The 26,778-nt window shown below is 35.6% G+C and overlaps 1 protein-coding gene across 3 annotated transcripts in view; it reads left to right on the forward strand.

The window, feature by feature from the left end:
• LOC106077633 (single-minded homolog 1-like) overlaps window positions 1-26,778 on the forward strand; it is a 98,341-nt gene that overhangs the window by 12,358 nt on the left and 59,205 nt on the right. For all 3 annotated transcript variants that reach the window (XR_008778530.1, XM_013238380.2, XM_013238373.2), the window contains exons 3-4: window positions 13,445-13,516; window positions 19,254-19,438. Coding sequence is in view for 2 of the 3 variants with exons in the window: in XM_013238380.2 (XP_013093834.2) it covers window positions 19,264-19,438 (175 nt within the window). In the remaining variant the exon portion in view is untranslated. The remainder of the gene's footprint in view (window positions 1-13,444; window positions 13,517-19,253; window positions 19,439-26,778) is intronic.

Genomic DNA, 26,778 nt, shown 5'->3' on the forward strand with positions numbered 1-26,778 from the left:
TCAGAGGTCACGGAAATGAGATAGCACACTTTCAACATGTCAACTATCCATAGCATACAAATGAAAACATGATATTTTTGAACCTTTTTTTTACAGTGTTTCCGACACTTTTAGAGTAAAACACATTTATGATTTCCAATATTTGAGAGAATGAATACATGTCAACTACAAACTTATGGCGTGGGGGCTGAGCTTGGCTTCCGAACAATGGGGGGCTCGAGTTCGAATCCTGGTGAAGACTGGGATTTTGAATTTCGGGATTTTTAGGGCGCCCCGGAGTCCACCCAACTTTAATGGGTACCTGACATTAGTTGGGAAAGTAAAGGTGGTTCGACGTTGTGTTGGCTACATGACATCTCGCGCGTAAACCGTGTCCTCAGAAACAGATGACATTTAAATCATCTGCCCCATAGACCACAATGTATGAATGGGGGTACTTTACTTTTACACACTCCTAGGGGTTTTTAAAGCGCTTGGATTCTGAGCATTGTCGAAAACAGGGATTTTGAGCCTCATGATTCATAAAGAGGTTCCTGATATTAGTTGGAGAAAGTAAAAGTCGTTTTGATAAACACCATCGTTAACCTTTGACCTTTCAAACAGATGATCTTCATACCAACGAACCTCCCTCCTAGAATCGCATGGCCTGAAAGAGAAACTTTTCTAAGTTGTAGCTTCCCATTACTATTCCCCTAACTAAAATATCTGAATTGAATAAGACACTAGTGTTAAATTGATGTAATAAATTTGCAAAGAAAATTCCGAGGAAAAAAAAAAGCTACTTCCTAACTGACTGGCGGTCTTGCTTCAATTCCCCTTTTTATAGACCTCGATGTATAGGCCTACTTATCTTCTGGAAGATGCTCGAAAGAGAAAAAAAAAAGGAAAAGAAAGTCAAACTTCTTTCTCCAATCTTGTTTTTATTTTAGAACTCTGGAGTTTCTTGAGCTTTTAGTTTATACAATACCTCTATTTAAGTCACTCCTTCATGAAACCTAGTTTGACCGTCATAATTTTTAAAGTAAAAAATAAATAATTGTAAATTTGGCTGGAGACTATGTCTAGGTCTAGACCCGACATGGCGTAGTCAGCTGTATTATCGATATTGTGCCCTAATTGAATAAATTTAAAGTTGCATCAATTTTATTGAAGATTACAAGCGTTGCTTAGATTCTTGATCTAGAAGTAGATCTAGACTAGATCTTAAGAGTTCTAAATCAGAACTTTTGGTCTAGTGGTAGATGTCCATAGAACATACTTAAAAATAATCGCACAAATATGCCATACTCGCTAGCCGAATCAAAAAATGCCTATTTTCTAGCAGCTAACAGTGTCACGGGTAATTAACTTATTTAATTATTTAAAATTATTTTCATATATTTGACGTTTAAAAAAAATATATTTTTAAAATGTTGGTCTTGTTTTTTGCTCTGCTAAAGGAACTATTGTTTTTCTGTATAGGCCAACGTAATATTAAAAATTCCGAAGTGATATAATTCCAAAGAAATATAATTAGTGCAAAAAAAAAAAAAGCAGCTCTCCATTAAGATCTACCCAATTTGTATTCTTGTTTATGACACGTATGACAGCCCCCCTCCCCCGCCCATTTTTTAAATAAAAAAAAAGGATATTTGGTATCATGTTTTATGACTGCAAAAGAGCTTACGGCTCAGCAGCAAAAAGCTGACTAGAAGAATGATGTTCAATCTCTTTGAGATATTGATTTTAGTACTTACCTACATGACAGCTTGACTAGTCATACCTATTTTTTTTTCGCTTTTTTACTAATGTAAGTACTGGACTGGTCTCTTGGTTTTCAAGTCGAAGTTAGTAGATCACACCTCACTAGCCATCTGGCGTAACAAAATACGTTTGGTCAACTTCACGTTTACTTTTGCCCTTTATTCAGGACATTTTAAACGAATAACTTTTCAATTCTTGCAAAGATCAGTCTTACAATGTACAGCAACAGCAGGGCCGGCCTTACATAAATGAAGGCCCTAGGCGAAGTGAATTTGGTTGCTCCAAATGAAACAGAAAAATAAAAACTAAACATTCAAAAAATAAAATTTACAAGTTTTTTGAAACCTAGTGTACTACTGTACCAACAACATTGAACACAAGTTTCGCTTTTTCTTCTCTAAAAAAATATGAGTTTCGTGCAAGGCCCCTACATAGTGGTGGTCGTTGGCGGCTGCCTAGTTTGCCTATGCTTAAGGCCGGCCCTGGTAACAGGGCAAAGGGAGATAAGAGGTCTGAAGATATTGTCGAGGTGTTGAGAATGTATACACTCGCCGGGATTCCATGGGCGGCAGTAACTTAGGAAGCTAGCCAACAGAACTCTTTTGGCGCTGAAGTAAACAAAACTGTAGTGATTGAACTGATGGCCAATGGTGTCACTAAATTCTGTTGTCAATACTCCCTCAACAGTAATTATAAAAGCAACACAATTCACCTTTACCTATACCGTAGTTTTTTGATGCGTTAGGCCACCAGACATGTTCTGACGACCGTCTTTCTACAATTTGTGGCCTTAAATCTGTTTCAGTGACAGGCCCGTCTGTTATTAAATGTTGTCGTCCCGTCGCTTTGTCTGTCTGCCGCTTCTTCTTTTTTATGTGTACTTTTCCCAGAAGGAAGGTCTTTGCGAGCTCTTAGGGACTTGTGATATGGTCATAGTAAAGTAAAGTTCCCCTTTCAGACCTTGTGGTCTAAAGGGCAGATGATGTAAAGGTCATCTGTTTCTGTGGCCTACCGTTAACAAGGGTGTCATGTGGCCAGCACAACGACCAACCGCCTTTACTTTTCCCAACTAATGTCAGGTACCCATTAGAGCTGAGTGGACTCAGAGGCGCCCGAAGATCACGAAATAAAAAATCCCAGTTTTCACCAGGATTCGAACCCGGTCCCCGGTTCGGAAGCCAAGCGCTTTACCGCTCAGCCACTGCGCCTCCGATATGCAGAAGCAATTAGTATTGAAGTTTATACCCAGAAAAACAATAACGAGTTCATATTATCTTTTGTTTTGAACTTATATTAACATGCTTTGCTGACTGAGGCCAAGACTTCAGTGCAACTTCCTCCCGTTAAAGGACCAGGCCCTTACATTTTTCATTGTGACAATTGATGAAAAGAGACTTGCTGAGGACCCTCGCTGTGCTAGTGTGCGGCTAAGCTTCTTACAGTCAACTACACACATCAAACAAAATATAGACTACACACTAACTGCACACCGGACTGACACACGCGCATGCCTTCCATTATTTGTGAACGTCAATCTTTGATGCATAAACTATGAGTGCATTTACATGCTTCAGATTATTGTTTGGAACAGAAAAGTTTAATTACTTATTGATTCACGTCCTCTGAAAATGGATAGTAAGCACATCACCCAGAGTAGACTGGCGGAGTATAACTGAAATGTCTGCGAAGATTATTATGGTAACGCTATATATGATAGATAGGATATTTTTTAGTCAAGGAGTATTATACAAAAGATCATTTATTTCTATTTAATGACGTCTGGACAGTTCTTATATAATACATTACTATGTTGGTTTGGTTGACAAGTTTCCGATGTTTCTTTAGAAATGAAGAATATTATGTCCTAGAGCAAACCTCTTGCTTGATAGCAAGACATTACGACGGGCAGGGTTCGAACTCGGGACTTTAGGACGTGAGTCTGAAGCTCATACCAGGCAGCCGTGTGTTATTTGATATATGAAGTAGAAATTTATAGATGATTTTCTTACTTTAACAATTTTCTTTTAATATGTAGAATTTTATAGTTCCGATGATCATAAGACTTGTTATTCATTTTTTTTTAACTCAAACGGTTTACAAGATGATGAAGTAGCCAGTACAACGCCAATAGTGTTTCACTGGCCAAAAATTTTGTTTATGTTATCTCCTCATTGGATGATACCTTTTTATACGAAGAATGACTTAGTAGACACCCCATAATATCCATTGTCCTTATTGAACTAGATCTATTACAATGTACATTGTTCAAGTCAGTTCTTTCTCTTCGCCAGTTTTCCCAATTCGTAGTGCGATCAAATGATACGATGGAAGGTGGGTGCCCATAGATTCCTTGATAAGACAGGGGGGATATTAATCTAGATCTCTTACTAGGTCTAACCGACTTTTTCTAAATCGTAAAAGTTACTAGATCTAGATTCTATTGTTTGTTAAATACTTCGGAATAGAAGAGTCAATACATTTCATTTCAAAATTTATTATTAGAAAAGAACACAGAAAAAAACCAAATGCTTCAACATTATCTTGTCTAAGACTAGCTCTCATAAAAAGAAGGTTTATTTCCAAGTAATTCCAAGTGACATTTCATTGCCGCTCGACTCATCAACTGCCACAGAAAAAGTTTATATTGTTCAATAACCTGAATGAATTCATAACCTGGATGAATTCATAAACTGAAGAATATGCGCGGGTTGTAAACATCTTTTGATTAGAAGGAAGTGTCCATTATTTTTAAGGCAAGAGAAGAAGAAGAGACATTTTCTGATTTATTTGTTAATGTAAAAAGAAGACGTTAGGTGATTGATTGAGCGACCACAACAGTTTTACAATGTGAGGAAATGATTTCAAGAGACATATGGATGAACGCTGATTGTAGCTATTTCAAGACATGCTAAATTTCAATGCTTATTAATTGTAAATGTCTGGTCTTGGTAGGAGTATCATTTTTCATACTTTAAAAAAATGAACTTGATTCGTGTGTGTAGTGGTACAATTCGTTGACTTGTGTCATGGCATATTCAAAGGTATTTGCGGTTTTTGTTAAGCGCGTTGAGAAAGTGGTACACTATTTGCGGTTAATATTATCATTGTAGTCGCTTAGAAAAAGTGGTGCTCTATAACAGGGAGACAGTTTATGGGCGAGCTGAGCTTACAGAAACAACTTGAGGTATTATTACTCAACACGTCACCTCTTCCCCCCCCCCCCTCTCTCTCTCTCCCTCCCTGAACCATCGGCCAGCGCCTGTAGATGTCAACACCTATACGACAAGTTCAGACTAACATTGCTTCCCTTTAGAGTCTCATCACGGCGTGGACACTGACCACGCTAACTGACCGATCCTCCCCTTGTGACCTAACCAAGCTTTGTGTCTCACTAATGCCCCTTTTCTTTATTCCATTAGATCAACGTCCAAACAACTTAGAGTGGTTAGTGCCTTGGTTCAAATGAACCATTTGTATCAGAGGTGGCGCTTTCAACAGGAACTCGGTAGGATCCATTCAGCAAGATTAAACAGTGACTCGCTTAGTTGATCGTACTAGCGCTTCTGTTGTGACATATTTCTATATCGTAACAAGTTTATACACATTTAGAAACTCCCCAAAAGAATGAATGGAAGAGATTTTATGACCAAGGAAGTACAAATGGAGAATCATTCATAGCAGAAAATGAGTTTGTCCACAACTTAGAGGAGATAGTAATATTAGCCTACATGGAAATACGTATTTAGCACCTTCTTTTCTCATTCATTGCTCCCTCCTCTCTCTCTCTCTCTCTCTCTTGTCTTTTATTCCATACATTCAAATTCCATATAATATTCATCAATACAATACATCAACTCAACTCGTAACGTCGCTGAACCTTTTACCTTCTGGGTGGGTGGAACCTGGACACAGATCTCGAAAATGGCTCTAGCGATTTTCCTAGAAATTTGACAGTTGATGTATGTCGTTGGGAAAACAATTACTAGCTTGTTGGCTACACTGGAAAAGCTCAAGTTTGACTGTTATAATATTTCAACGTCAATAATTAAATACATTTAATTTGGCTAGAGAATGAGAAAATATTTCTCTTGAAATGACTTCGGTGTTCGGGTATTTCCGTACTCATTCAGATGTTTGATTAATTTATGTTCAGAAACCATTGACGTATTTATTATACTAGACTGGGCATGCAGATTTTTGAACTCTATACACATTGTTACACAAATTTGTTCCGTAGTTTGATCAAGCCGTTGTTTTGTAATTAGTTAAAAGAAGTAAAGTTGTTGGTTTTTTTTTTAACTCTAACCTTTGTAGCATACAATTTAATTTTTAGATCTAGATCTAGTAATTAAACATCAAAAATAAGAGTACTCTCGTCTCATAATTATTATTTTGCAATTTTTAGTTACATAATCTAGAAAGATCTAGGTAATCAATCAATTTAATTGTACATAAGATAATTTAAATCAATATGAATTATTTCCCATCTAGGATTTTTGAAACATTATCTCAATGGAAACAAACAGGAAATGGCTTTGTTTCATATATTTGCGTGAATATCCGAGAAATGATTTTGCATTATTTCTAAACTTTGAAAACTAAAGATCATTACTTTTCTAAGACAGAGCTTAAAAAAGAGTTTACGTACATAAAAATCTATGCATATATAGGTCTGTGAATCGATCAATCGCGGATAAGAATTTATTTCCTGTTTCCAGTCTAATATAATATATAAGTCTATGTCTGAAACATTTTGCACATCGTCTTCTAACACTAGATCTATAGGCCTATCATTGGAATAGTATTTAGTCTAGAAGATTTATACATTCACTTAATCGGGATTCTTTCTCGGACCTGGGTCGGAGGGGGAGATTGAGGTGTGGTAAAAAAAATGTTCCATTAAAAAACAAATCTTACCTTCGTTTGTCATTAAGAGAAAAATAATCGCTCACTAAGTTCTATATGGAGGTATTGTCTTAGTGACAAAAGTGACTATTAGCCCATGCACATCTTAAACTATGTGCGACACGTGACCTATATTGTATAGACTCTTTATATGCATTTAGCGCAGTGTAACAGTAAAGTTCCTCTTTCAGAACTTGCGATACATGAGGCAGATGGTCTACAGGCGTGCCATGTTGCCAACACAACGACCAACCGCATTTACTTCTGCAGCCTATGTCCTGTGCCTATTAGAGTTGAAAGAATTCAGGGGCTCCTTAAAAAGCCTTTATTTTATTATCCAAGTCTTCATCCCATCATCGGGATTGGAACTCAGTGCGGAAGCCAAGTGCTTTACCATTCGGCCTCCTAAAAATGCCAAAGTTCACCGGGATTCGAACTAGAGACCCCTGACTTTGTAAGACATAAAAAAAAATCATCAATCATTATATATTGTGCTTAAAATAAGACGTTCTACAAAATGTATTAGGGACCAGAAAATGTTTATTGCCTCATGGAATTACAGTGCACAAACAATTTCTTTCCAAATATCTGACTGTAACATCTTGAAGGGCCTTATTTGAATACTATCGAGGGACACATACAACTGCCACAATATTTCATTCCTTTAGCTTGATTGAATCAGACCCAGAAAAAGAATCTTTGATCTCGCTTTGAAACTTGTCTCGGGCGAGATTTGATGTAGTCCAAATAAGTGCACCATGTCTTAAGAAACTCTTGAGAATGTAATCAGCGAGGCCTTGAACTTACAGCTCATTGATTCGGTTACCTGACATCACGTGACATTGATAATCTTGCAATTAATCGTTGACTCGAAAGTTATGAATAATCTTTGTACTAGAAGCCAGTGAAAAAGGATTAGTTAAAACAGCCACGAATTTTGAACAACAAATCTTTATTGAACTTCGGTGAGGCTGAAGCAGAGAGTGTTGAATCACCAAGCATTCTAAATGACTTCTAGGACGAGTGATTGGTGCTTGGAGATGTACATGCTGGAGAATCCATAAATAACGAGCTGTTTTTTTTTTATTGTTTGGTGTCTCCGGTATACAGATTAAGGAAGTAGAAATAAACTCAACATTTTTTTTTCATCATTGACATCATTTGTCCGTTGACTTTTGTTGTAGGGGTGCTGTAACAGTTCGTCGTAGGGGTGCTTTCGGCCACACATCCCACATTTCGCCATGAGAACCGCTGGAAGTTGACATTGTGTTGCAGATGTAGCATTGTGTTGCAGATGTAGCATTGTGTTGCAGATGTAGCAGAGTTCATAAATAAAAAAGGTCTCTAATAAAGACATGTCACTGTTTTTGAGTACTTGTACACTCGTGTTGTCGCCTTTATAGACTTCATTTCCAATCGAAGAGATTAACACCGATACATTACGGATGTAGAGACCCAGTTGGGTGACGGGAAGGTGGGGGGGGGGGGGGGAGCTGGTCGTCAAACAATGTCTATGGAAACACCTGGGATGTGTGATCCTGGAGTCACACTGTGAATATATCCAGTATATATTTCGTTCTATAGATATATATATATTTTGCCCTCTCTTTTTCTCTTAATCTCCTCTCTTTCTATCTTCCGGTAAATCTATCTATCCTCTCTCTCTTCTCTCTCTCTCTCTCTCTCTCTCTGACTCACCTATTCGTATTCAGAGAAACATAGAGATGTATTGATTGCTACTTTAAAATGTCATAAACCAAGCAACACGATCTATTTAGAACAGCATCAACATCTATACTAAAAAAAATATTAAATAATAAAAACAAAAACCAATGACGAATGGTATTTATGCAAAGTTCTCCACCTCCGCCACCTCCGCCACCTCTGACTTTATCCCCTGCATTCGCCATCATATTCGCCACGCCGCACCTTTGAACCAAAATGAAAATTGACATAAAAAGGGTGCAACTTATGGATGAAATGTATCAATATATCTACTTATGTTATGTGACAACCCTATTGAAACAAGCATCCACGATAGTAACAATGAACATGAAGTAAAAATTAAACGCAAATACTTGTCCTCTCAACGCATTCAAGAGAGAGAGAGAGAGAGAGAGAGAACGTATGTTTTAATCTATCATGTCAACTTTGAGTAGCATGTCAGAAAAATGTCTATACACTACGTGTGTAACCATAATATTGTATTAACTGTTATGAGTTTTATTGTTATAAGAAGAAAATGTATTAACACAAAAGAATATAAAGTAATAACAAAACCAAATGTTACAGGATTATATAATATGTGGGCTAAGTCTTATGGTATAACAAATACCAATATGGATGATTATCGCTAGAAATGCCTCCAATCTGATAACTAACAGACAGTACTATACACTGTTGCAACTAAGAAGTTAGTTACTATGTCAAAAAGTAAATCAATTCAATTAGAGTTAAGATTCTCAAAAAAAAAAAACTCCCCTCTCGTCCATTTAATATATATTTGTTTCATTAAGTATATTATTATTACTATTAATACTATTGACAACATGCACTAATAATTATTCTTTGGTACTGAAAAAATCATTTGTTAAATGGGAAATTTATACTTATATTATCTTATTATCATTCCCTTGTTCTATATCTTATGCTTTCTATTATCCCGTGGGGAAGAGTTAAAATTATGTGAAAATCTAGATTGTCTTGGTCTTGGCCTTTTGTTAACGCGTGAAGACAGTCTAGATTTTCAAATAATTGTAACCCTTGCCTACGGGGTAATAATGAGTAAAAAAGAAAAAAAAAAAACAGCAGGTTTTACATTAACTTTCTAAAGAACAAAAAAAGTTTACTGATTAAAAAAAGGTTGAAAATATAAAATAGAAAAAAAAATAGATTTTTGTTTAAAACTAATGAAAAGAAACACTAAAATAAGTAGATATTACTACTAGTTCTGAAAAAAGCCACAAATACTAACCACTTATCATTAGAGTAAATCAATCAATAAATAGGAAATAATATTTAGAAAATATGTGTTTTATAAAGATATAATTTAGTAAAAGCTGAACTGGTAAACACTATACCGGAGAACTCTGTGACATCACACGCCCTTATGATTCATTGGTCGTGGGTTACTCAGTCTGGAACTAGACATTACGTGTAGGTCTGCTCACGTTTAGACCGCCTAATGAGAGCTGTGTTGTTTTCTGGTAACACATTAGTGTAGACATGATTAACGTTCTTTACAATGCCATCTACGGTAGTTAGGTCATCATGTTCTGTTTTTAAAACTTACCTAAATAAAAAGATCTAAATGGTTTTATGAGAATTATAATTGTTCTAATAATTTGAATTGTTAGTACCTTGGGGACGGTGGGATGAATGCTTTCCAATAGATGGAACAAGTTTTTGTATTGGTTGAGATCGTAGTTTCTTGGATCCTGTCTCTAGGGATGACTACCAAATGGTGTCAGTATTCTACGTCTATTATTGTGCCTGTGTAATAGGTGTGTGTGTATTTGCTGCACGAGTAGTCCTACGAAAAACAAAACCGCGATTCTGCAACTACTCTCTTGCGTACTCGCCATTGGCTTCTTGTGAATGCAAGAATCGACTTTGTCATCAGTGCATCTACAACAACAAATGGCCTTGTACCTTAGCGGACTGATCACTCTATATGTCATCAGTGCATCGACAACAACAAATGCCCTTGTACCTTAGCGGACTGATCACTCTATATGTCATCAGTGCATCTACAACAACAAATGCCCTTGTACCTTAGCGGACTGATCACTCTATATGTCATCAGTGCATCGACACAACAAATGCCCTTGTACCTTAGCGGACTGATCACTCTATATGTCATCAGTGCATCGACAACAACAAATGCCCTTGTACCTTAGCGGACTGATCACTCTATATGTCATCAGTGCATCGACAACAACAAATGCCCTTGTACCTTAGCGGACTGATCACTCTATATGTCATCAGTGCATCGACAACAACAAATGGCCTTGTACCTTAGCGGACTGATCACTCTATAAAGTCTATATGTCCCTCAGAGAGCTCTGGGCTCCATAGACTCAACAACTCAATTCTAGTCGTACCACATTTTTCCCCTCAAAAGTTACAGTTTGTTGGCTTTTTGAGTGCTTGGACTTAAGTTCTGGAATTCATTAATCTCAATCAACAGGCTTCACTTGATTCAAGAAGAACATTAAAACCTGTTTACAATTTTTAAAAAATCAGTTTGTGTTGCAACTCTTGTGTTTATGTCTACTATGTACTATAGCGCCTTGAGCCACAGTTTGTTTGTTAACAGCGCAATATTGTACATTTCTTGTTAGAAGTTTCTTATCAAATACACAAGATCAGGAGTACAGGTCTACACTTCACGAAAATAGAATTACTGTTCGCTTCATGAAGTGCGTCGCTTTGTTTTTGTTCTCCTAAACAGTTACTGTTCGCTTCATGAAGTGCGTCGCTTTGTTTTTGTTCTCCTAAACAGTTACTGTTCGCTTCATGAAGTCCGTCGCTTTGTTTTTGTTCTCCTAAACAGTTACTGTTCACTTCATGAAGTCCGTCGCTTTGTTTTTGTTCTCCTAAACAGTTACTGTTCACTTCATGAAGTCCGTCGCTTTGTTTTTGTTCTCCTAAACAGTCACTCTTCACTTCATGAAGTCCGTCACCTTGTTTTTGTTCTCCTAAACAGTTACTGTTCACTTCATGAAGTCCGTCGCTTTGTTTTTGTTCTCCTAAACAGTTACTGTTCACTTCATGAAGTCCGTCGCTTTGTTTTTGTTCTCGTAAACAGTTACTGTTCACTTCATGAAGTCCGTCGCTTTGTTTTTGTTCTCCTAAACAGTTACTCTTCACTTCATGAAGTCCGTCGCTTTGTTTTTGTTCTCCTAAACAGTTACTCTTCACTTCATGAAGTCCGTCGCTTTGTTTTTGTTCTCCTAAACAGTTACTGTTCGCTTAATAAGCCAGAAGAGTGTACAGATGCATGTAGGTTTTGAGTTCGTTCAACTGTAGACACTCACTACTGGTGCTGTCTTTGTGTGGACCTTTATGCCTCAGTGGTAGTTAAACAGGTGGAAATTATTATTTTATTTTTTTTTTACCAAAAATTTCTACACAACAAGCAAATAAATAAATAAATAAAATGTAAAAAATAAAAAAAACAATAATTTAAAAGCTGTAAACTTATAGAATTCTTGACATCTTATCATATCAAGAGTACACGTGTTAACACTTTTGATAATTTAATTGTTACAAAGCTTATATCAGCTCACTTTATCTGTCTGAATTATATATATCGCCATCACGGTAACATTAAAACAGAAACATATTTATTTCCACACCTTCCTCACTCTCCACTGGTCCAGGCAAGTTACTCCAGAAAGCTAAAGCATGAAATATGCGTTTAAAAAAAACCCATTAATTGGTACAAATATTTCTAAGCACAGATTTATTATTGTTGGTCTAGATCTATTACAAATTTAATCACATGACTGATCCAAACTAATTGATGCAGTATACATTTAATATGAGCTTTGTGTTATATATATATATATATATATATATATATATATATATATATATATATATATATATATATATATATATATATATATATATATATATATATATATATTTTCTTGTTATGTAATATTCTTTTCTTATAAAAAAGATTATAAAGGCTTAAAATTCTTAAACTTGACGTGCCGTATCTGAACATGTATAATAACTGAGTTGCTGGTCTAGTTCGTACATAGAGCATTGTAGGAAATAGGTTTGCATTGAAATAATATAAATGTTTAAACCCGAACTAACAACAAAAACATTGGATTATTCAAAAAAAAAGATAGGTGTCAGTCGGTCATGTGAATCTATCTGTCAATGTCACTAACAGATTGTTGTGATACTTCGCAACAACAAACTTGCTTCCCCCAACACCCCCCCCCCCTACCCACTACAACCTACCCTATGGCGTAAGGTACAGTACGCACTCTAGTAAGTCAACACAGCAGACATTCTATGGCAGTGATCTGTATTGTTGAATCAGCATATTTTAGTCAAACACATTTTAGAAGCTGCATAGGATTACACAAATTAACGAAATATAAATTTAGATTCTTCTGATGTATATAACATATGAGATTACACAGAGCAATACTATCTTTCTTTATTATCCCAAGCAATTAGGTTTTACAATCTGAGATTTCGCCACAATACATAAGACAAATGTATCACAATTGAAAATAAAGTACCATAACTTACCAAGACTGATTTACTAAATTCAACAATCCCAGTTCACTGTTCTAAACTTAAGCTCCGGTGGTTGTACTGTATACAAATATTAAAAAGTTGAAATGAATAAATACAAAGTTTGTGAGCATTGGAGCCAGACATTTAAGTCTTTGTGATAATGCTCTTATGTCAAAACTTAATATTTTTTCTTACTCTTAATTTGTTTAGTCACTTGATTATGTTAGTTGCATTTTTTTTTTCAAATATTTTGACTCGTGTGTGGGATGCACGCCTATCATGCTGTACTTCAAGGATTAGGGTGTTGATGTCAATCCGATTTTTTTTCAAAGACTAATGTTTTCATCTAACCACTGTTTCATATCTTCACCCCTCCCCCTTACGCCCATTTTTTCTTTCTTTCGTTCTCTCTCTCTTTCTTTTTCCTCCAACATTTACATGACACTTTATAGGTAATGAACAATTGTTGGTCTCCATCACTTAAAGTTATGTTCTGTCCCACAATTCATTGCTTGTTTCATTATTTCAGGGTGTCCCCTGGTGTCACTCTTGACACCGGAAGTGACGAGACAGTTTCACAGGGCTGGGAAAAACATGACAGGTCAGTAAATTGTCATTTATTTAAGTAAACATTCGTTAATATTGAACATGAAGTCGATCAAACTGTACTAGTCATCTCTCAGAATTGAAACCATGACCTATTTCTACCTATTGATATTTGACTTGTGAATTTGTCCCCAGACCCCTGAATGTATCCCCCTGGTATACCCCCATGTATCATTTATTCGCTCTAGGTCTACCAAAAAAAAAAAAAAAAACAGACTCTAGTTATGGTGGATCCACCTCAGTAACCCAAATCACAAAGACATACCTTGCAAAACAAAAGATTTAATAGCGAAATTTCCATTTAAAAAAACAACAACGATCCGTTAATATCACTTAGTTTATGCCCACAAAAATCTATTTTAAGAATCAAATTTCGATTTCATCTATTACTCTATGCAATCGAGAAAGCTATAAGAATAGAAAAAAAAAATACCATTTTTTTCCCACACTTCCTTATTATTAACAAGGAACTAACTTTTTAATAACAACATAACTTTGTAAAAAATATTCTCCTCTATTTGTCAAGAGCTCTGCATTGACCATTTCAATCACGTGAATTAGAAATACTAAACGAAGTCCACGAAAACCAAAGGGAAAAAGGAAAAATATTTTTTTTTTTTTTTTTTTTTAAAGAGAACTGGTAAGAAATATTGCAAATATTTCAGGGTAAAGGGGGGGTAGTCAGAAGGATGTGACCTCGTTCTTCTCGATACGCAGGGAGGAGTCATTACGCAAGAAGTGTTAGATCTCACACCTAGCATCTCGGAGGATGCCAACGCTACCTACTCAACCCTGGCTACCTTAGTGACACTCTCCATCTACTGACCCCCCCTCCCCTTCACTTTTTGTCTGTTCTCTCGGTGGAGTGTTTAGTAAGTCTTGGTATCTACTGTCAGAGCTGCGACTCTACCAAACGTATGTACGCCAAGTGTCAGGACTGTATGTTACGCCAGCTCGTAATACTGGACGCACCAGTAAGGCGTAGGGGTGGCGGGTGATGTTAGAGAGGGAGCCAATCGCTAGCGTTAGTCACTTTTTTATTACAGGCTCATCACTTCATTATAGATTCTATTTAGTACACAAACAGTGAGTGAGTAGATCAGCTTTATACTGTGGATAGATTTACACAATGCGGCTTCATGTTTGAATGCGGTGTCTCTCTTACTTCTAATTTACCTGCTTCTGTGGATTATAGTCATTGGAAATTTAACGATTAGGAACATATACACAAAAGAGTAAGTTATATTTAAGATACTAAAATATAAACGTGATTGATTTCATATTTTATCTTTTGATGTAACTTACTATAATACAAATAGAGACTCAGGTCTTCTTAGTCTTTAATTAGTCTGTCAATGCATACATTTGTTTTGTTTTGTTTCAATATTGCGTTTTACTCTTACGAGATTCGAATGCCCACACTAACCGCGAGATAATAAATATCTGGCCCTCTAAGAGTCATTTGTATTTCTATTTTTCAAGCCTATTTTCTTTGTTTATTTTTTTTTTCTCAACACATATGTTAAAATAACGCTGACGCGCACACGCGAACACACACACACACATTTGTGTGTAGTTTGTTTTTAAATATTATTTAATACTTTAATCGTTAATACAATGTTGAGAAATCTTTCATGTCGTTTAAAAGGCAGAGTTTCCATCACTATTGGTGTGCTATTGCTCTATTGATAATATAGATTCACTGTGGACTGTGGACAATAAATATGTATACACTGATTATAATAATAGTTAATTGTTATAATTAAATGTAATGATTAAAGGTAATTAAAAATAGAAAATAAAAGTATGCATTGTAATGAATAGAAGATAATACTCGAAAACCGTGAACACATGATGACTAGCAGACAAGATTTGTTCATGTATGGAATGGGAATGTTCTAGAAGGAGGAAAGGAAGTCTGGACACTGGTGCTGGGAGTCAGGAGTCTGTAAGGAGAGAACCTGACCGAGAGACCCCCCCCCCCTTCCCCTCTCGTCCTTGCTATAGTCTTCTTCATCCCTTGTGGAACTTTTCAGCAAATCCCAAATGTTTGCGGAACATGAATCTGCATATCATTTGCATATTGACCAGCTCTCGCGCCCCCTGGCGCATATAATCACCAAGTTAGGTAATAGCTGTTGTTGGCGGACTTAATGAGATGGACAGGGGGGTGCTTTTTTTTTTTTTTTTACTAATTCCTACTCTAAGTCTATCTCTCTTCTTTTCTTTCCATCCTACGTTGATGTCTAAATGTAAACCCGAACATGTTTACACGTTTTCTAGTTTTATTATTATTTTACTAACAATCTTATAAGACCTACTCAATGGCAAAAATTTTTGTTAATTTGTTTATGAAATGGAGCTGACGGTGAGGATTGGAAATGTACATGATATAGTTTGGTATTGTGCACAAAACTTCAAACTTTTTCAAGTTTTTCAAAAACTTTTTTTCTCTCTCTCTCACTCTCATTGTTTGTTCCCCTCTCTCTCTCTCTCTCTCTCTCTCTTCCTCGTTTTGTCTCTTTGTAGCTATCACTCAGTTTCTCACTTTCTATCAATCTTATCTCTCTCTCACTCGAACTCTCTTTTTCACTCCCATCACGCTCTATTTCTCTATTTCCCTTTACGATCACTCACTATTTTTCTCTCTCACTCTTTCTTTTCCCTTATTTCACTCACTCTTATGTTAGTTCTCGATGTAAACTGTTATTCAATTGGTAATGATTAAAGTCTAGGAAATAAGAATTATATACTGGCATAGATGTTCCCCTGGTAGTAATGAAGCTATAAATTTACAAAAAAATGTGTGTAGACTATTGTGTAGCATCAAGTAAAATGTGTGTAGACTATTGTGTAGCATCAAGTAAAATGTGTGTAGACTATTGTGTAGCATCAAGTAAAATGTGTGTAGACTATTGTGTAGCATCAAGTAAAATGTGTGTAGACTATTGTGTAGCATCAAGTAAAATGTGTGTAGACTATTGTGTAGCATCAAGTAAAATGTGTGTAGACTATTGTGTAGCATCAAGTAAAATGTGTGTAGACTATTGTGTAGCATCAAGTAAAATGCAGCCGCTCTCTGACTTTTCCATTTTTCCAAACGAACATTTCGTGACGTGAATGTCTTCTTATGTAAGTTCATTGTCGTCTTATTAATAATCATGTAATTAAAGTCTTATTTTATCTTATAAGTTACAGACGTTACTTTAAAAGAGAACATGATGACGTCCTACGCTTGTCCCTGTGTCAATTAGTCATGCATGCTAATCAATGATTTAAACGCTTTAACTCTGCCAAGTCCTTGGTTTTCCTGTCTGATTCAGGCAACTCATTTCATGCTTTAATAACGCTAGAATAGAAGACGCATTTATACAAACTTGTCCTAACATATGAAATAAGAAATGTGTCTTTATCTTTGTGTCTTTTTTGAGTATTTTATTAGCTTGTATTAAACATTATTCAATAAACCAAACATGTCGTATTAAATGTGATGAGCATCTTAAAAGACATCAATGATCAATGTACTACACATTTATGTAAGAGAATGGCCTTCACACTCTGGTCTTTGCTTTCTAGTAGAAGAAAAAGTTTGTTTCTAAGACTTTCAAGGTCGTAATTCGTGTTCACGTTATTATTAAACATTGTAAAAATAGTTTCTTGAAATAACATAGAACAGTTGACCGAAATACCCAGAAAAGTTATGCAGTCCATGGTACATCTTTCTCTCTCGCGCGTTCCTGCTCTCAAAGTCCTTTTTTGTTCTGTAGTTTTTAAAGCGTGTCTCTTATTCCTTATTTCCAAGCTCGCTCCATGACTCTCTACTGATTCTCTCCATGGCTCTCTGCATGGCTCTCCCTAATAGCTCTCTCCCATTATTCCAATTAGCTAAGCTGAATGATTCTCAAGTTTGTACAATGGTACTCGCCCAAGGGTAAGCGTGGAAGGACGTACGGCTACCGTTCAGACCACATCGTCTGCTCAGACAAGAGGTTACCGGATGGGGTCAGAGCACAAAGTCAAAACGAGGCTATCATTAGTAGTTTTCTTTTTTCTTTTTCTTTTTCTTTTGTTTAGCTAGACTTTTAAACCCATTATCATTTTCTATCTTTAGACTCCCTTTTTCAAAATAGCATGTCACAAATAGTTTGATGATGAAAATACAATTTTGTTTTTTAAGTAATTATGAAATTAATTGAAATATTTGTCTCTTGAGTTGAAGCAGCTAGATGAGTTTGTAAAGAAATAAGTTTATATAGTATTGTAAATCTACCAATATCTGTTATGTATATATTATATGTGCTAAACTAGAACCAACCCTCTGTTTTCATGACGAAGACAAGAAATTAAGTTATGTAGAAGTAATCAATAAGTGACAATCAGTGGCGGAAATGAAGGTGTCAACTTTGACCTCTCGTTTTATAGGTTGTTTTTTTTTTTATGTCGGAATCGTTTATTAATTTATTTTTGTAAGATCGACCAGAGTTTTCCCTTTCTGGCAAGTTAGCTTATAATTATTTTCCCAAACTGTGAAATTTATAGGAATATCGTTAGAGCCGTTTTCGAGATCAGTGTTCAGGTTTTTTATTTCGGTTTCTTCATATGAACAATTTGCTATCTGAAAAGAGGAATTGTAAAAAGTATCAACAGTTTTATTTTTAAACATTTGCTACGTTTAAAAATACATGTCTTTTTCAAACCTCAAACTTTCATGATTAAGAAAAAAAAAAGAGATACTATTGCTATGGTCTTAAAGTAGGTTATTGTGTTCAGGCGATTGTTTTAACAATATTTCGTTTCTATTGATACAACTACTTATGAAGTTTGCTAATGGTTAGAATTTCTTTTATTGATTGCCAATTCTAAACTTTCTTCTGTAACAGCTTTGAAGCTCTGAAAATATTAAACAAGTTCTTATAGTTTCTCCAGTTCCAGTCTCTAGGAAAGATGGGATTTCTACATTCAGAATTTCTTGGGTGTTCCTGATGGCACTTTACTCTAGCTCAAACAACGGACATTCAGAGTCGATTAGGGAAAGTAAAGGCTGACGTTCGTTGGGTTGGCTGCTACAAGAAACACTCGAAAACCGTTGGTCACAGAAATAGATGAAATTTACATAGACTGTTTCAAGGGTCGTTGTGTCTCAAACCAATGCTGAAAACATATTCCTGTTGGTTAACAAAATATTTATTATTTTATATAACGCTTATATGAACTCACTCTGTCTGTCTGGCTAAAATTGTGTACACGTTATTTCTCCCACACCCATTCTTGGATCAAGCTGAAACTTTGCACAATTATTCATTGACATAGACAAGACATGAATCAATATAAAAGAGTAACCAATTATATAATTAATTATTGGTAATTCAAACTTTTGTTAATAGCAACTAGGTAAACTAACCATTCAGTATTCACAGATATGGCTAATTTTTTTGGGTTTAATGACCTTTAATTGTGGTGTATACTATTTCTCCCTCACGCACTCTCCGATGAGGTTGATACTTTAAACAATTATTTGTTGTACCTTACAAAACATGAATTAGTAAACAAACAAATATACTCAATTAGTCAAAATCGGTAATGAATTATTTTGTTTGATATCAATTAAGGGAAATAAATTATTGGTAGATATAGTTTTAAGGACGCAGTTCTTCCCCTTTAGATAATCTTTGTTGTTGTTTTTTTAAAGAATATTTTATATTTTGCTTATTTTGTTTGTCTCCCTTGCCCAGAGTTGAAGCCATGAAGGAGAAGTCCAAGAATGCCGCTCGAACTCGCAGGGAGAAGGAGAATGCTGAGTTCTACGAGCTGGCCAAAATGTTGCCTCTGCCTTCAGCCATTACGTCACAGCTGGACAAGGCCTCCATAATTAGACTGTCCACCAGTTATTTAAAGATGAGAGCGGTTTTTCCTGATGGTGAGTGTCTCGCTTTGCTAAATGTCTGTGTGTGTCCATTTGTGCTTATTCGTGTCTGTAGTCTTTATTGTTGTTATTGTTGTGTCTGGAATATATAACCATTGTATTTGGAAAAATAATTTTATAATTTTAATGCACTTTTAGCATTGTAAAATCAAATGACTAAAAAAGTTCTTAAGTTATTTTTTTTTCTGACAACAGTTAGCTTTCAACATGGCATCTTGATATTGTTTATTGATTTCAAAACTCTCCTTGTATTCTTCTTTTTTAAAATGTTTTTCTTTACATCACCTTATATCTTTCTGACATGTCTCCATATCGCTTTCTTTTCTTTCTTTATTACTATGTTTGTTTGCTTAAACCAGATCTTTAAAGTCGTTGATGAAACAAAAAGAAAATAACTCTATTTCAAATGTTTCTCAAATAAAACACCTTTGAGCAGATGAAACCTCTATTTTCAAAATGTAGAATTAAAGTGTCCATTCTTACTGTATACATCTCTTTAATTAAAAGCTCGTTATCTAATAGTTTTTCTTTTTTTTTTTTTCATTGATCGACTAAATTTACTACCCACGTTGAACATACTATCTCTATTTCCATGTCTGTTTAAAGTACTTCTATCGTTGGATAATTCCGAACCTAGAGACTTCTACATCCAGCAACCTACCCCCCCCCCTCGCCCCATCAACTTTTTTTCCCCCTTCCTTCTACTTCATCGTTCACTCTTAAAAAATATCAATTTCCCAAAGTAAACTTTTAGGGCTCCCCCCAGAGGCCGACCAGGCGGTGTCCATTCCGCAAGTGTAATGTGGGTCTCATAAAGGAATCACACATTCAAGGCCCTTAACTCTGACCCTCCACGATCTGGCCGTCACAATGGATCCCAGTGGCCAATCTAGCGACATATGTTGTCCATGTGTCCACGTGTGTGTGTATGTGTCCACGTGTGTGTGTGTGTGTGTGTCCTGTGCTATGTTTGCACTTACTTTGCGCCCCTCTTCTCCTGTAACGTTTTTTGGAATGTGTCTCAATAATATCAAATGTCAACGTGTTCTGTTCTAGAGATCGATGTAAAACAAAATCGATATGTGATAGTGACGTGATGAGACGCCCACTATCACTGCTTTAATGTGTTCAGATGAATGTATACTAGAACTTCTGCCCTGCATTGCTTTGCAATATGCACTTTACTTTTATTTCTCCCTTATTTATACATTTAGAGCAAGAGAACAATAACTATTTGTTTTGTTTGTGTCTTAATTATAGAGAATTTTTTATAATGCAGATCCAGAACCACATCTCTAGACACTATCACATCTTTAGATTCAAAAAAATCTCTAGATGCCATCACATCTCTAGATACCATCACAACTCTAAATACCATCACAACTCTAGATACTATCACATCTCTAGATATCATCACTTCTCTAGATATCATCACATCTCTAGATACCATCACAACTCTAGATGCCATCTCATCTCTGGATACCATCACATCTCTGAATAGCATCACATCTCTATATACCATCACAACTCTAGATACCATCACACCTCTAGATACCATCACATCTCCAGATATCATCGCATCTCTAGATACTATCACATCTCTAGATATTACCACATCTCTATAAATACTATCACATCTCTAGATATCATCGCATCTCTAGATATCATCACATCTCTAGATACTATCACATCTCTAGATATCATCACATCTCTAGATATTATCACATCTCTAGATACTATCACATCTCTAGATATCATCACATCTCTAGATACTATCACATCTCTAGATATCATCACATCTCTATAAATACTATCACATCTCTAGATATCATCACATCTCTAGATATCATCACATCTCTAGATACTATCACATCTCTAGATATCATCACATCTCTAGATATCATCACATCTCTAGATACTATCACATCTCTAGATATCATCACATCTCTAGATACTATCACATCTCTAGATATCATCACATCTCTAGATATTATCACAATATATAAACACCATCACATCTCTAGACACGCTCACACCTATAGACCCTATTACATCTATAGACACCATCACATCAATTGGCTCTATCATATTTAAAGATTCTTAGACGTTATAGCTGGGCAATTGTTTAAAATCTAGATATACTGAAGGATTGCAGTTGAAATTGTTAACTCTTCAATGTGATCCGACGCTGAGAATTTTTTTTTTACTGTTGTTACATATTATCATAAGCTGTAATGTTAAGTTCAATAGCCGAAACAGATGCGCCGCCTTTCGATCCCGTTTTTTTTTTAAATGGGTCACTCGGCCAAAAAAATCTAGACCTATATATTGGACTTCTATTTTTTTAATGTATTTTTCTACCATGTTTTTTTTTTCTAATAATCAAAAATCAAAGCCAAAGAAATTATTATCTAATGACACTGAATATTTGTTATCGACTAATGACATGGAACAATAATCTTATTAGCATGATGACGTTAAGTTAAAACCAAATAAAACAGAATTGAAAGTTATAACTTGTAACACAAATGGCAAATATTTAAATAACTACTTGTATTATATCTCTTATGTAAAATAAGAAGTACATTGTTAGTCACCGAAATTTAACATTTAATGCAACTTTCATTTATTTGTGAGAGGGGGGGCAATTGTACTTAAATACTGAATTTCCATTTATTTTGAATAAAAAAAAATTATTTATGTTATAAAACAAGAACGAATTACTTGCAAACATTGGAACATACATTTTTACTTTCTTATATTACGGTTATTGAGGAAGTCGTGACTCTAGGAAAGAAATTTAATTTAAGGTACCCTTTAAAGTTGAAACGTCCCCAAGATTCGACTCCTGGCTCGTTGTGAAAGCCAAATGTTTTACCACTCCACCTCGGCTTCGATCTCATGGCTTTCGGTTCGGAAGCCAGGCACTCTACTACTTGGCCACCACACCTCATGCGTGGAGACTATATTTATTCTTCGTTCATTAGTTACAAGCCTTTCTTTCCGAGTTTTTTTTTATATTTGAAATACAAATAGCAAAGCCTCTGGCTATTCAAACAGAAACCATTGTTAGTGGGTCCTCGAGTCCCGCCTCTCTATACATGCTTCCATTCCCCTAACAGTTTCTGGACTTCACCATCTCCCAGTACGTCTGGCTACAAATAAAACACTTGAAGTAACATGGAAAGTCATAATTATTCTACCAGTTATGGACGCTGGCGTCGAGCTGTAAACAATGGAATTATCTACCCCTTGTACCAGCAGACGATAAACAATCAGAATGTCATATTTTCCCTCCATTTGTCTAAGATCTAGAAAGGAAGATTGTGTCTGCTCTCCTTTCCCTACAAAAAAAAAAAAAAACAAAAAAAAAAAAAACAAAACAAAAAAAAAAACAAAAAAAAAAAAAACAAAAAAAAAAAAAACAAAAAAAAAAAAAACGGTAATTTTAATGTATGTATGGAATTCATATGTTGCAATTCTTAATACTGCTTTAGTCTTTATTATGTACTTATGAACAAACACTTATTGTCTAAAATATCTGTTTACATTTAAAATATACTTATGGATTCGCCATACAGTTTTTTTTCAGAAACTGTCAAAAACTTAATACCTGATCATTTTCTAATTTTGGCCTCTGTCCAAATAGTTAAAGCTGAGATATATTCCTCGAATGCTATTCTTCTATCATTTTGAAAATCCACTTAAATATTTCTTTAAAAAATAATTATTAAAGAAAAGATTTTTAAAAAGAAATAAAAAAAAACAACAAGAAAAACAAGGTTGCAAAAGACCGAAGTGGTCCACCCAGGCAGGCTTCAATATTTTCAGAAAGAACATCCGAATGAAATTATATCAAAGACAAATGAGAGATAAGAATGGAAAAAGAAGGTTAACAGATCTTGTGTAGTGCCCCAACGGTCCACCACATCAAAGGATACGTGAAAGTGAATGTAAATTTAGATGTGAACCTGGCCTAACTAGTTCCCATTTCAGACCTTGTGGTCTATAGGGCAGATGATGTAAAGTTCATCTGTTTTTGTGGCCTACGGTTAACGAGGGTGTCATGTAGCCAGCACAAAGACCAACCGCCTTTACTTTTCCCCAACTAATGTCAGGTACCCATTAGAGCTGAGTGGACTCAGAGGCGCCCAAAGATTCCAAAAGTTAAAAATCCCAGTCTTCACCAGGATTCGAACCCGGGACCCCAGGTTCGGAAGCCAAGCGCTTTACCGTTCAGCCACCGCGCCTCCTCTGGCCTAACTGATGTCTTATAATTGATCTAATTTTTAGAAAAGGCTCAATCTCTTAGTAATCTCTTTGTCAAATCCTCAAACAAAAAAACAAAAAAACAAAAAAAAATTGCACCGCAATTAAAAATAGGTTCAGGAAAATGAAGTTTATAAGATTACTATTTGTTTTAAATTAGGTCTAACTTTCAATGCATACTAATTAGCTTTTTCTCTTTAAAAAAATACTTGCATAACTGATTTAAAAAATTAGATTTTTCGCTTTCAGGAAAAAAAAAGTAGCCGTTGCATCAGAACTTTGAATGGTCTAAAATATTGTGATGTCCGATTTTCAATATCTTTTCTAGTTTACGAGATCTAATCGGGACGGACGGACAGACATTTCACACAAAACTAACAGCGTCTTTTCCCCTTTCGGGGGCCGCTAAAAATGACAAATTGGTAACAGAACCATCAGATAACCTCCCCTTGTTGGCCAGAGATATGTAGCTAATCAAGACAGCCGGGTAGACCGCCAAGTATATCTTTCCTTCAGCTGTGTCGTCTGAACAAACGGATGTTATGTTTCGTCTGCAACTCAAAACCTGATCGTAGAGATTTTAGCCAGACAAACCAGTGACTATGTTGGTTGCCAAACTAGCCAACATAAAAATCGAGTTAACAAAACATTACAAGTAACTTTTCATGGCACATTTCAAATCACATGTAGATAAGTAGATCCTCATTAATAAAGTCATTAATCAGGTGAATAAAAAATTGCTTTTCATCTACAAATAAACAGGTCGATGGCACAGAATAGAAAATAAATTGCCTTTGCCAAAAATAAATATAGAAAAAAGTTGTTTTGGCAGTAAAATGAGCTGGCCTAACTGGCCATCTTGTTGTTGCTTGGCGGTAGAGAGGAGAGCCTAACGTGCACAACTAGGGAACAGACGCGTGGATGTGTGCATTTGTTTGGACAAGCACGCGCCACCCACTTCGTCTTCTGCTCGCGCGCAAACATCACAAACGAGGCTATTTTGTCATTTCGAAGGAGAAAGTGAAATAAATAAACTCAGATTTGAGTCACAATAGCGGTGGCTATTCATTCCATTACAGCCCTCCGCTCTTACCTCAGTTTTGTTTTCTTGAACCCCATTATGTGCATTCTTTTTTATCCACCTCCCCCCTTCTCTCGAACTAGCCAGTTCTGTATTTCCTCGGAATGTAACCAGTTTCTTATATCTATTAAAAAAAAAAAGGGGGAAAATATACTGAAACCTATTTGGGGAGAAGGTACACATATCCATCCCAGTGTTTCTATCGCTATTTATTTTAAATTAGATCTGGGTATTTTTAGCATCGCCTAGATATACTTTTTTATGTAAAAAAAAAATAATTCAGAGAGAACTGTTTAATCCTGCGAGACCTGTACGGACCTGAGCAATGATCACGATATAGGAGTGGTTGGATTTTTTTCCCTACAAAAGGCTCTAATCAGTAAGCTTCACACTAGTTACATTTTGAATGTTTCTATGATTCTTCGTGGCTAAAAAGTGCACAAATTTGTATTTTTTACATAATTTTAAAACTTTATAGTTTATCAATACTTCTGTATTCTGATACACCGGATACGCCAAAAAAAATGTTATTTAGGAATTTGCGCTCCTTTTAAGAAAATCTGCAATAGTAAAAAGCACGAATACTTTCGAGTCTCGGAGCGAAACAAAACAAGCTCTCCCTTGAATTCCTTGCAGAGAGTAGACATCAACTGGCTCATCTGTTGAATGGTCTTTAGTGTCCATACTTTGAAAGCACTTATGAAGGCTGAGATGGACGAACAGTTTGGTTAACTGAGTAACATAAGAGTTCATCGACGTACAGAAGAACATTTAACATAGAAGTTTTTTTAAAAAATCAACTCCATTTCTTTGATACAATACATTTATTGACTTTCTGCAGTTACCTCAATTTCTCTCCTATGTCTTGGTAATATAAAAAATGTGAGGGTAGATAAAAATAAATTTAGGGTTATGGAGTATTTTGGGGCTCTGGTTGAGATTCTCTGGTGAAACCCCATAGAGAGTAAATTTCACTAGTCTAAATGTTCAGCTTCGCCGGTGTTTTAACTAGCAATTGGCACTATCACATCAATTGACTCTATTACTACTTACTAGCAATTTCAAAAGGCAAGGACTACATTTATAACTATTGATTACAGACCAGTGCTACATGATAAACCAGAGATAGCAGTCCGGTGCTACCTTTTTTTTTTATTTTAAGGCCCCTTCCCCCCCCCCTTCCCAAACAGACGTTTTCACTCTGTCATTCTATACTTCTAGAACCACCTTAAGCTTCAGACTTTAGCTATACTGTTACTCATCCTTCCCCTCTTTGTTACAGACAACAAACACACACACACACACACCTGCACATCAAACCCTAAATAGACTAATGCTGATTCTGCAGGCCAAGACACAGATAAATATACGAGTCCAGCTCGGCTCTGTGTTGGTCAGCGCGCGTGTCTCAATACAAACACGGGATCACGAGGCATTTAATTAGTAACACACGACCTCACCAAGGGGAAGACAATCTAAAACACATAAATAAGATAATGCAGCAATTATCTGCCCAAAACTGTTTCCAAATTGCCGGTCTTTTTGAACATATTGAAACTAGACAAGGCACATTACTAGAACCGGTTGAAAAAAATTGAAATGACATTATTTTAGACAGCAGTCTGTAGAAATGCCTTGCATTCTGATCAATTTATTCATTTGAATTTAAATTCTATTCTGACAATGATGAAAATCTTTATTGTCTTCCCTTTTTACAAAGCTTGTAATTACTTCGTCTAGTAAAAAGTAAGTACACGTTATTTCTCTCAAAAAGCCACACCCATTCTCGGATCTAGTTGAAACCTTTCACAAATATTCATTGGCGAAGACAATTAATAAATCAATATAAAAACAAATAATCAATTAGTCAATTAATTACTGGTTATCAAGGGAAATTAATCCTTCAGTACTAACGCTTATGGGTAAATATGTCGTTTTTTCCCCTTCGATAATTATGCACGTTATTTCTCCCACACCCATTCTG

The sequence above is a fragment of the Biomphalaria glabrata genome, chromosome 6, assembly GCF_947242115.1.
Source record: "Biomphalaria glabrata chromosome 6, xgBioGlab47.1, whole genome shotgun sequence".
NCBI classification, from domain to species: Eukaryota; Metazoa; Mollusca; class Gastropoda; family Planorbidae; genus Biomphalaria; species Biomphalaria glabrata.